Genomic DNA, 10209 nt, shown 5'->3' with positions numbered 1-10209 from the left:
ACTAGCTAAGTCGTGATCTTGCCCATCATGAAGCTAGCTTCGTCGAAGTTGTAGACGTCCTCGTCACAGATGCCGTACTTAGCCTTTGTCTGCTCTACAAGCTCAAACTAGCTCTTGATTAGGACTGGATCTTCACATAGAGCTCTCTGCCTATCGTACGCTCGATTGAAACGCGTCGTAAGACTGTCTGTACGCTTGACAAAGTTGGCTGGCCACTTCTGCCTAACCTGGCCAGCGCTGCGCGCAGCCAGCAGCTTATCAGCCATATCGCGCACAGCAGCATACGTGGGCGCAAATCCACGTAGATCTAGATCAAGTATATGATCAACTATCACCTCCTCTTCTAGCTTAGTGAGCTTCTTTGAGTTAGGCTAGCAATCGCGTCGAGCAGGTATACCAGCGCGTCGGCGGCGGATTGTTCGTTCAGACACGTTGTAGACAGCAGCAGCGCGACGATTACTTTGTGTTTAATAGAGATTAATAGAAGAAATAGCAAGCTAAATATCTGCTTTATTTAAAGCTAATTAAGTAGCGCTACGTTGAGCTATTGTTCGTTGAGATAGGAGAGGTGCGCAGGTTTGGTGGGGTGCGGCGCTCGCTTACCTGCGGCGCTCGCTTGCCACATACGTTAGTAAAATATACGAATGCAAGGTTATCTATGCACAATGTCGCCATCCATGCGAGTGCGGTAAGCCACGTGAATACGCGTTGCACCTGGTCCAAGCTTCATGTGTGATCGCGACTCGCACTAAGTAGGCGGGAAGACCAGAACAACTGGCACCACGACAACAACATACCAGTCGAGATGGTGAGAGCGCAACCAGTCTCAAGGCAAAAATTCATCCTGTGTATGTGGCCCGCACGCGCATGAAGCCGGCTACCCTGCGTCGAACATACCACAAAACAATTGCATAGCGGGGGCCCCTCCGCAGCACCTCCGCTATGGATCACTCAACCCTAGTCTTCGCATCCGTCTTCCCGGTCCTGTCCTTCTCGCACAGCACGCCCACGCCGGTTGCGACGCCGGACCTAGGTTCCACCGCGCCAGGCAACTCGTTTGGGAGTCCCTATGCACTGCGCAATACCGACGCACGAGGCCAAGGCCAAGGACAACACCGAACGGTCCGGCGCAACCTTGCATGGAGCTGTGCTACGAGATTCCTAAGCTTGCCCCAGGACGTGTCTTTTGCTCCACGGATACAAAAGAATAGAGAGGTGGAAGAGGCACTGAATTACCTGTTGGTTGGCGAGGGCAAGAGCGAGGACGGCAACGAAGAAAGCCTGGTGGAATGGTATACGAACGAGTGCCGGCTACACTTTGCGAACCATGTCAGACCAGGGCTGGAGGATTTGTGGGGGCAAAAAGTCGAACTGCAGTGCGCATGGGACATACTTGACGAGACTCAGCGCACTCTCGAGCAGGTGCAGAATGTGTACCTGGAGCCCTTTACCGAGCACTTGCTGCTGGTTTTACAGCAAAACGCAAGTAGCTCGACACTTTGGCCCAACAAGCAAACGCAGACTGCTGATGCCGATGCGGTGAGTGCGGTGGATTGGAAGTTTCGAAGCGATATCCAGGCGGTTTTTGCGTACTGTCTGCCGCTGCAGCGGTACTCGAAGACGCTCAGTTATGTCCTGTACGATGCGGGATGTAGATTGTTCCGGATCTACAACCGACAGGACGGCATGGAGACGAGATCTCAGGACACAAAGAAGGTTAGAAAGCGAATGACGACGCTTCTCCAAGGACTGGAGCGCAGTGGGCTGGGCGGTGACAGCGCGCAAAAGGCTTTTGCGCATGCGATGACCAAGCTGGTGGATTCGTTTATTGGGAGCCATTACCTCAAGGTTGATTGGTATTCCAAGAAGACTGTTGTGCCGCAGTTGAAGCTGTGGATCCAGGACGGCTTTTGTCCGCTTGTCGAGCTGGTGCTGGAATGCCTGAGATGCGAGCAGAGTAGCATTCTACCGACCGAAGTTTCCTCGTGGCAGGAGATGGCGCTCGGTAGGCTGGGAAGAGCGCGAGTTGACGACTTGTTTGATTTTGTCATCAATTGGGATAAGAGCATGGGCGCTATCCTGGACATCAAGGAGTACCTCAAGGTTACAAATGCGAAACAGCATCTTACGTCGAGCTTTTCACAGCAAATATCGAGACGCTTACTGCATCCTGGAGCTACGACAACGTATATCCTGAATGTGTACATCTCCATTATTCGCTCTTTCCATGAGTTGGAGCCCAAGGGAGTGCTGCTCGAACGAGTAGCGAGACCGATTCGAAGGTACCTGAAGGAACGCGATAACACAGCCCGGATTATTATACTAAGTCTGCTTACTGATCTCAACGACGAGACAGGCAGCAAGTTCTCTTCCAACAGCGAGCTTTCATACGAAATCGCAAGCGAAATGGCGAAGCCTTTTGCAAACTTTGGGCAAGATGCCGACGAGGAGCTCAACTGGAACGACATGAATTGGCAGCCATTGCCCCAAGACGCCTCGCCAGATTACAAAAAGTCAAAGGTCGAGGACGTCATCTGGTTCCTGCTGACCTTGTGGGAACGCGATGACTTTATTAATGAGCTGAAGAACATATATGGAGATCACTTGCTTAGGTGCCAGGACCCAGAGTATGTCAAGGAGATTAGGCTGCTGGAGCTGATCAAGGTACGACTGGGAGATGACAAGCTACAAGCATGTGAAGTCATGCTGCGCGACGTCCTTGAGTCCAGGCGTATCAACAGCACAATCCGTACAACCATCAATACACCAGCTTCAAACTCGCTGGTTACGCCGGATAATCGTAGTAAGGGGCCTCAGACACCAGATGGTCGGCAACCAAGAACACCACGGCCTCGTCGTGGAACGAGGTCAACCAAAAATGCTACACCTTCTGGCCCGACTACAGCGCCACCTGCTGGTCCTACACTCAACGCACAGATTCTATCGTCGTTCTTTTGGCCACAACTGCGCGATGATACGTTCCGCGTGCCCGCACAGATTGATGCGTTGCAAAAGGAGTACGAATCGCGCTTCGAACGCATCAAAGGCATGCGCAAGCTGCGCTGGATGAACGCCCTAGGCACTAGCTCCATAACGCTCAGCTTCGCCGACCGCACAGAAGAATTCGACAACCTCACCCCCTGGCAAGTCAGCGTCATCTACGCCTTCCAGCCCCAACCCGGCGAAGAAGCGCAAAGCACCGCCGCCAAACGCGACGAAGGCACCACGCGCACCGTATCCCAACTCGAAGAAATGCTCGAAATGGACGAGTCCCTCGTCCACCAAGCCCTCAGCTTCTGGGTCGGAAAATCCGTCCTCCGATTCCACCCCCCATGCACCTACTCCACCATCGAGTCGCTCCCCAAAGCCTCATCGAAAACCGGTGCCAACGACGCCGATGCCGCGGCCGCCGCAGAGGAACGCGCAGCCATCCAGGCCGACACAACAAACAACACGGTTAAATCCCAGAGCGAAATGCTCGAGCAGAAGAAAGATATCTACACGGCGTTTATCCTCGGGATGCTGACCAACCAGGGTAACATGAATGCCGGCCGTATTGCAATGATGATGCGGATGATGGTTCAGGGAGGCTTTCCGTTTGGCGCTGAGGAGGTGGGTTGGTTGCTCGAGCAGTTGGAGGCCAAGGGGAAAGTGGTTAGGGTTGGCGGCGATGTTTGGGGTATCAGGAAGTAAGTAAGGCTGGTGTATTTCCAAACTTTTTTTTCTTTCTTCCTTTTTTAGAACACAGAGAATGCTGCGGGTTTTGGTGGCTTTGATGGAGTGTGCCGGGGGGGGGGGGTAGATGAATGCATGAGTAGATGAATGATGCTGGAAAAAAAAAGTGTGAAAGGCGTATAACCATTTCTTACGGCCTGTCATGGTGCTGGTATTGAATGAAGCTTCAGCCTTTTTACGCTGTACTAGCTGTTCTAGCGTCCCCTATGTAAGTAATTGGACGACTCGCCTGTTCTAGCTTCACATTGAGCTTCCTCGTTATATTTCTGTCGTGTGGAATATACATACATTTTGGTGACGGTAGGAGTTGTGGGTTATGCTTGGTGTAGGTAGGGGTAGGGGCGCTGATTATGCCTTTTTTTTGAGAGAGAGATGAGATGAGAGATGAGAGAAGTGGTGCGGCGCATCTGGTGAGGTATTTGGGGTGAGATATGCGGTGAGATATGGAGGACTGTGATGGGGGTTAGGTGGACCTGGCTGGGTGTGTTGTGGTTTCGCATCGTACTTATTGGTTTTCTTGTATGAAGAGAGAGAGAGAGAGAGAGAGAGAGAGAAAGTGTGTGTTTTAGGGACTACGAAGGAGCTCGTTTTTAGTGTGTCACTATCCAGCCGCCCACCTGTATAGATATACTGATCGATTGGTATTTTATCCAACATTATTTTTAGTAGCACGAGCTAAAGCCCAAGCGAGCCTCCCTACCAGGCGGAAGCTCAAATACAAGAAATGAGATGCCTATTTTAAAGCGAAATGTCCCTTCAAGTTGCATCTCTCTCCCCCCACTAGCAAAGTCGAGGGCCCCCCTCACTCCCCCTTCTCGCGTGCCGCAGAAGGAAAAAGATCTTGTAGGACGCATTGTGTAGAGGAACTACGCTAGAAGGTACTAGATATATTTATTCACGATTTCCTGATTCTTCGGCAATCGAGTGTGGGTAGGTATCACTTTTAATCAAATACATTGAACAAAGTTGAACGCGCTCCTACGTATCACCCAATAGGTTCACAAACAACAAATATATTTTTATTTGCTTTCCAAAACATGTAAGATGCTTCCTCCTACAGAGATACTGTTTAACTAGATAATAGTAATCGAAATCGAAACACGCGCATGATAGGTGGGGACACCAAAAATAAGCTCCTTCACGCAGGTGAATCCGCCAGGTAGAGCTTGGCGCCAACCCAGGCAGCCGCGTGGCTATGGCCAATGACTGAGTTGTACAACCACCTTCACCCTAGAAACCCCACTTACCAATTGTAAATGCTGCTATCGTCCTATTCAGGCATGGCGCCGCATTTGATGCTCTTGGCCCTTTGTCGCTTCCTTCCGCTCACAACCAAACGCTCAACTCTTGTTGTTTGCTCTTCCACTACATCAGTTTCACAACACAATCATTTTCTGCACGGCATTATAAGGTCGTGCCCTCTTTTGCAGAGCTTCAGGTGGATGATTTTACAGACTTGAATACGGCGGAGCTTGTACGGCAGAGATCATACTGCACAGCACTTTCAAGAATAGGCAAACCCTGCAGTGCGCCACCACTGTAAGCCCCAGGTCTCACATGTCTACATACCTACAGGAGAGCTTTGCAGGGAATTTATTTACTCACCCAACCATAGAATCGGATCGTCAACAGTTTTGTAGACTGTATGCGCAATGGCTCAGCGTGTAGTGCCACAAACGCGCGCCAGCAGTCTTTGGGACAATGCTGTAGCCCAGCTGCCAGACGAACACAAACGCAGAATCGACTTTACTAGCCCTAAGAAGATCGACATGCTGAAAGACTTACGCGAGATGGCCGACGGAAAAAGAGATGAATTCATGAAATCAAGATGGACGTACAAACGCAAGAGTGGAGAGACTGTCATCATGAGAGACGTATTCGAGAAGTTTGTACGGTGGATCGACATGTTCAAGCGCATTGGAGATGTGGCAGTCCAGTATGACCCAGTACATGCTGCACTTCCATGGGCTGGAATTAGTTTTATCCTACAGGTATGAGTTCAATTGCTTTTGCAAAAAGGAAGTCACTGACGTACACAGATTGCCGTCAAGGATATCAATCAACTGGAACTGGTCATAGAAGGCCTCACTTGGGTATCTGAGCTGATTTGCCGCTATACCATTCTAGAAGCCCTCTATGACTATGATACATCACCAGCTTCGAAAGAACTGGAAGAAGCCATAACCATGTTGTACGCGAACATTCTCCTCTATCTTTCGAACACGATGGACTACCTCGAACAACGGACCATGAAGCGCTTGTTCAAGGGCGTGATTCATTCCAGGGACTCATTGGAATCAAACTTAGAGGACATACACAAAGCGGAAGACAGAGTCAAAACATGGAGGGCTCTATCTGAAAGACAAGATAATGCGGAGAAGAGCGCAAAGATGATCCTTCTTCTCAAAGCCATGAACCAACCGCTGAGAAGACTGGACCAAACCCTGGAGAGTGTACAGGATAACCTCGAAACATCCAAGCGTATTCAGATCCTCCAATGGCTGTCGACTGAGCCGTATATGGGACATCATAATGAAACCAAAAAGGTAGTCCTTAAAGGAACCGGCATGTGGTTGCTACGGGACCCTCTCATCAAGAGATGGAAGGACGATAGCGCATCTTCTATGTTTTGGCTTCATGGGATGGCGGGGGCTGACAAGAGTAAACTTGTGTCCATTTTGATCGATCATGCTATGAAGGGGTTCGAAGCGGGCACTAACTCACGGCCTGCATTCTTTTACTGTTCCAGAAACCCAACAACGCCAAGACGCTCAAGTCCCGGAGCGATATTGGCTAGCATTGCAAGACAGCTTTCAAGTTCCGCACCAGGGAAGCCTCTCCTGAAACCAACAGTTGAAATGTACAAGAAAGAAGAAGCAGAGGGATTTCCATCTGGGCCGCCGGAAATAACTACCACCTGCGAGCTCATCATACAGTTAGTCGGATTATACCCTCAAACTACGATTTTCATCGACGCCTTGGACGAATGCAACAATGAGACACGATGGGAATTGATCGAATCGCTGGAGAAAATCCTCAAAAACGCATGCAGCCTGGTCAAGGTTTTCATTTCAAGTCGAAATGATCAAGACATTGTGATGCGGTTGAGCGGTTACCTAAACCTCAAGATCGACTCTAAAAAGAACAGCGTTGATATATCTAGGTTTGTGAGCAGTGAGGTAGAGCAACTCATTTTGAGTAAATGGTTGCTACGCTATAGCACGTCTAAAGATGAACTCAAATCGATGATTATTGCTCGGACCATTCAAGGTTCCCAAGGAATGTAGGTTTAGAAATCACTGCTTTGTTGCGTTGAAGTTGACATTGCTTTTAGGTTTCGGTGGGCGAGCATGCAATTGCAATACCTTTGCTTGCATACCCTAGACGTTGACGTTAAGAAAGCCCTTGGAAAACTCCCACCAGATTTACGTACGCTGTACAGTGAGATTTACGATATGATTTCCGACAGGCCCGGCCAAATCCAAGCGACCATTTTCAGAAACTCTCTTCATTGGTTGTTGTGTGCTCAGATGAAGCTGCCAGCTGACATGTTCTTGGTCTCAATCTCAACAATTCCCACCGAAGGCAATCAGATCTCAGTCTCGCAAGTAGAATTGCTCGATATCTGCAACAACTTCATCGTTCACGACTCAGAGCTCGACACTTTTCGTTTCGCACACCTTTCTGTTCGAGAATTCTTGGAAGAAAGGTCTGATTCCGTATGCAGACAAGCCATAGTCTGATAGCAGAAGTATGCCTCTGGGCCGTACTCTCCACAAGTCCAACTCCAGCAACGCAGAAACTCTTCCGCGAGCTTGGCTGGGAAACCGACGCCGATCCTTCTAAAATCAAGAGCATTGGTTTTTACACAGATGTGTACTGGGCTGTTCACTGCAAATTCGCTGGGGATCTCAGAAAAGCAGGCACTCTAAAAGCGGCGTTGAGACATATGCTGCTGGGTGAGGATAGCACAACGGTCACTTCCTCTATTTATCTCTGGATGCTTCGAGTTGAGACTTATCCTCGAGTTGTGAGAAAAACTCTAATTCGAGATCTCCGCAAAGTGCCACAATTGTCAGATTGTACAGTCAACGAACACCAACCTTCTAACTTCCCGTGCAAACCAGGTATGAGTTGGGAAGATCACGAGAAATTTCTAGAATTGCTGAGACAACCACCATTCCCGGTAGCCGTTTTCGTCATCTACGCTTTTGGTTTCGAAGAGCTTGGCCAAGAACTTTCAGTCAGTGAGGCACTGACAATACCTTATACAAACAAGCGCGGGAAAAGTATTGTACAAGTCGCAGCCAAGTACCGAAGCTACTCATTGGTATCACATCTCATTGTACAGAAAGAGTTCAAAGCTGTACATGCTTGCGATATGCTTGTCGCTGCTGACACTGAATATCGCGAAGAAGTGACAAGGCACCTCATCAGTCGTTGGACGGCCGATCAACAAAGCAGAGAAGAGTGGTTAGTGACGATCCTCAGAATCGGCTCCGTGGAAATAGCAGAAACCTTTCTCGACTCATTGAGAGACATCTCAGTTACGCAAGAGATGGCCAATGCAGCTGTGGCAAACGACCGCAGCAGCACAGCGATGATGGCATTACTGCTTCGCCGGCGTGAAAAGGCGTTTGAAATCACAGAGTTGATAAAGGTGGCCCTAAGATCCAGGGGAACACCCGTTACATTATTGAAGTTGCTTCTTGATCAACAGAATGCGAACATCATAATCACCAAAGAGATGGTAGAGTCAGCCATAGTATATGGGGATGAACGCGTTGAAAAGCTGAAACTTCTTCTGAGTCAACAGAATACGAAAATCGCAGTCACCAAAGAGATGGTAGAGCTAGCGATTGCACAGAAGAATCAAAGCGGTGGGTTGGTGGAATTTCTTTTGAACCAATGGGACGAGGATATCCCGATCACTAAAGAGATGATAAAGGGTACTGAAACACCTGGATCTGGTAGCAGCCCATTGATCAAGCCCACCATGAGTCGACGAAGCAAAGACGTGCTACTAGAAGCGTTAGCCATAACGGCGATCGTCCGGCACTCTGGTAAGGAGGCAGTGAAGTCCGCGATAGACAAGTTTGGGGCACATTCGGTCATCACAGAAGAGAATATGGATATTGTGCTAGAGGATGAAAAACGCGCGCAAGAACTGCTACCACTATTTCTACAGGTCCGAGAAGATGTATGCGATTGGCTCCTGCAACGCAAGCACAGTCACTTTCGTACAGAAAGGGTAGGAAAGAGTCGATGCCGAATCAGGTTCGAGACTTCTGATTGGATGTATATCAAATTTGGAGACACTGGGTAGAGATCTGGGGGAGTAACGAGAAGCGCAAACGTCATAGGTACGCGTGTGAAAGGAAGAAAGCATGTATCCTCTCACCAAACAATAAACTCTATGCATTAGGCTCTCATCACACCGCACTGTACGCGCCGTAAGAAACATTGCAATAGACACGCAGGAGTAGAAAGTGAACACGCAACTGTTGCTGCTGCTGCAAAGGGCTACACGCAACCAAATGTACATAGTGCTGACTCAGTAGTCCAAGCCACCATTCCGTACGGAGTTACTGTAGAACCAGGAAGTGTAAACTTTACACAGTAATACCGCCGTGCTCCCGTATGCGCCACGAACTCAGCTTTCCCATGCCTCTCGCGTCCCGATTGTCTAGACCATTACAACCTTTGGGCGCGCGCAATGTTGGGGAACTTAAAAAAAAACTATGTACTTAGCGTACCCTGGTTACCTGCGTCAATCGACATGTATGTACGTATGTATGTACGTAGCAAGGTTCTACACGTCGCATGACGCCTTCGCTGCACCCAAAGTACCTGTTCCCCCCCCCCTCCCCTGCAGGCCATAAATTCATTATACGTGCATGAACCAGCTTGCTCAACCCTTTGAATAAAACACAATGGGACACATACACGCACATCCATCCACCCACACGCGCACCTGCGTTAGCGTATCGCCTCGTAAGCACCGCAGCCCGCGACGCGCCATCCCCGTAAGTACAGTAAGTAAGCGAACAAAAAGAAAAAAAATGCACTTACTTAGCCACGTACGTGTACAAGTGTGAAAGCCAGCATTTCAGCGTGCTATTGTCCGCATCAATCCAGCTAAGTAGCCAGCCCGCATCGCTTATGCAGGACAAAACAGCCCACGTATGGACCTTGTTTTCCTTCGCGCTGTGAGTACGCTGGCCTGTGTATTGTAAGTACGGGGGGTTTGGCAGTGTGGCGGTGTGTAGCGGGAGTATGGTACTCGTTAGTATATATATATATATACTTACAGCATAGCGCGATGTCACAATAGGGTTAAATGGAGATGATGTGTAAGGTAAAAGCTGTAGACTGGGTTTGGAAATGGATGTAGCAGTGCGATTAGTATGTATATATATATATATAACGTATGTGGCAAGCGAGCGCCGCAGGCAAGCGAGCGCCGCACCCCAC

The 10209-nt window shown here is 49.2% G+C and overlaps 2 protein-coding genes across 2 annotated transcripts; both read left to right on the top strand.

Moving 5' to 3' along the window:
* Window positions 1-942: 942 nt before the first annotated feature.
* Window positions 943-3693, top strand: SETTUDRAFT_147053 (uncharacterized protein; the record flags this gene model as incomplete). Its single annotated transcript, XM_008024561.1, has 1 exon — window positions 943-3693. The coding sequence occupies one exon, from the start codon at window positions 943-945 to the stop codon at window positions 3691-3693; it is 2751 nt and encodes a 916-aa protein (XP_008022752.1).
* A 1694-nt stretch (window positions 3694-5387) lies between these two features.
* On the top strand, window positions 5388-9061 carry SETTUDRAFT_37490 (uncharacterized protein; the record flags this gene model as incomplete). The annotated part of the gene is made up of 4 exons (XM_008024290.1): window positions 5388-5726; window positions 5775-7018; window positions 7070-7444; window positions 7516-9061. 4 exons carry the CDS (start codon window positions 5388-5390, stop codon window positions 9059-9061), a joined length of 3504 nt encoding a protein of 1167 aa, XP_008022481.1.
* Window positions 9062-10209: the final 1148 nt, after the last annotated feature.

Source organism: Exserohilum turcica (assembly GCF_000359705.1).
Source record: "Exserohilum turcica Et28A unplaced genomic scaffold SETTUscaffold_12, whole genome shotgun sequence".
NCBI lineage: Eukaryota > Fungi > Ascomycota > Dothideomycetes > Pleosporales > Pleosporaceae > Exserohilum > Exserohilum turcicum.
Note: the sequence above shows the minus strand (reverse complement) of the source record. Positions and strands in the feature narration are given on the sequence as shown.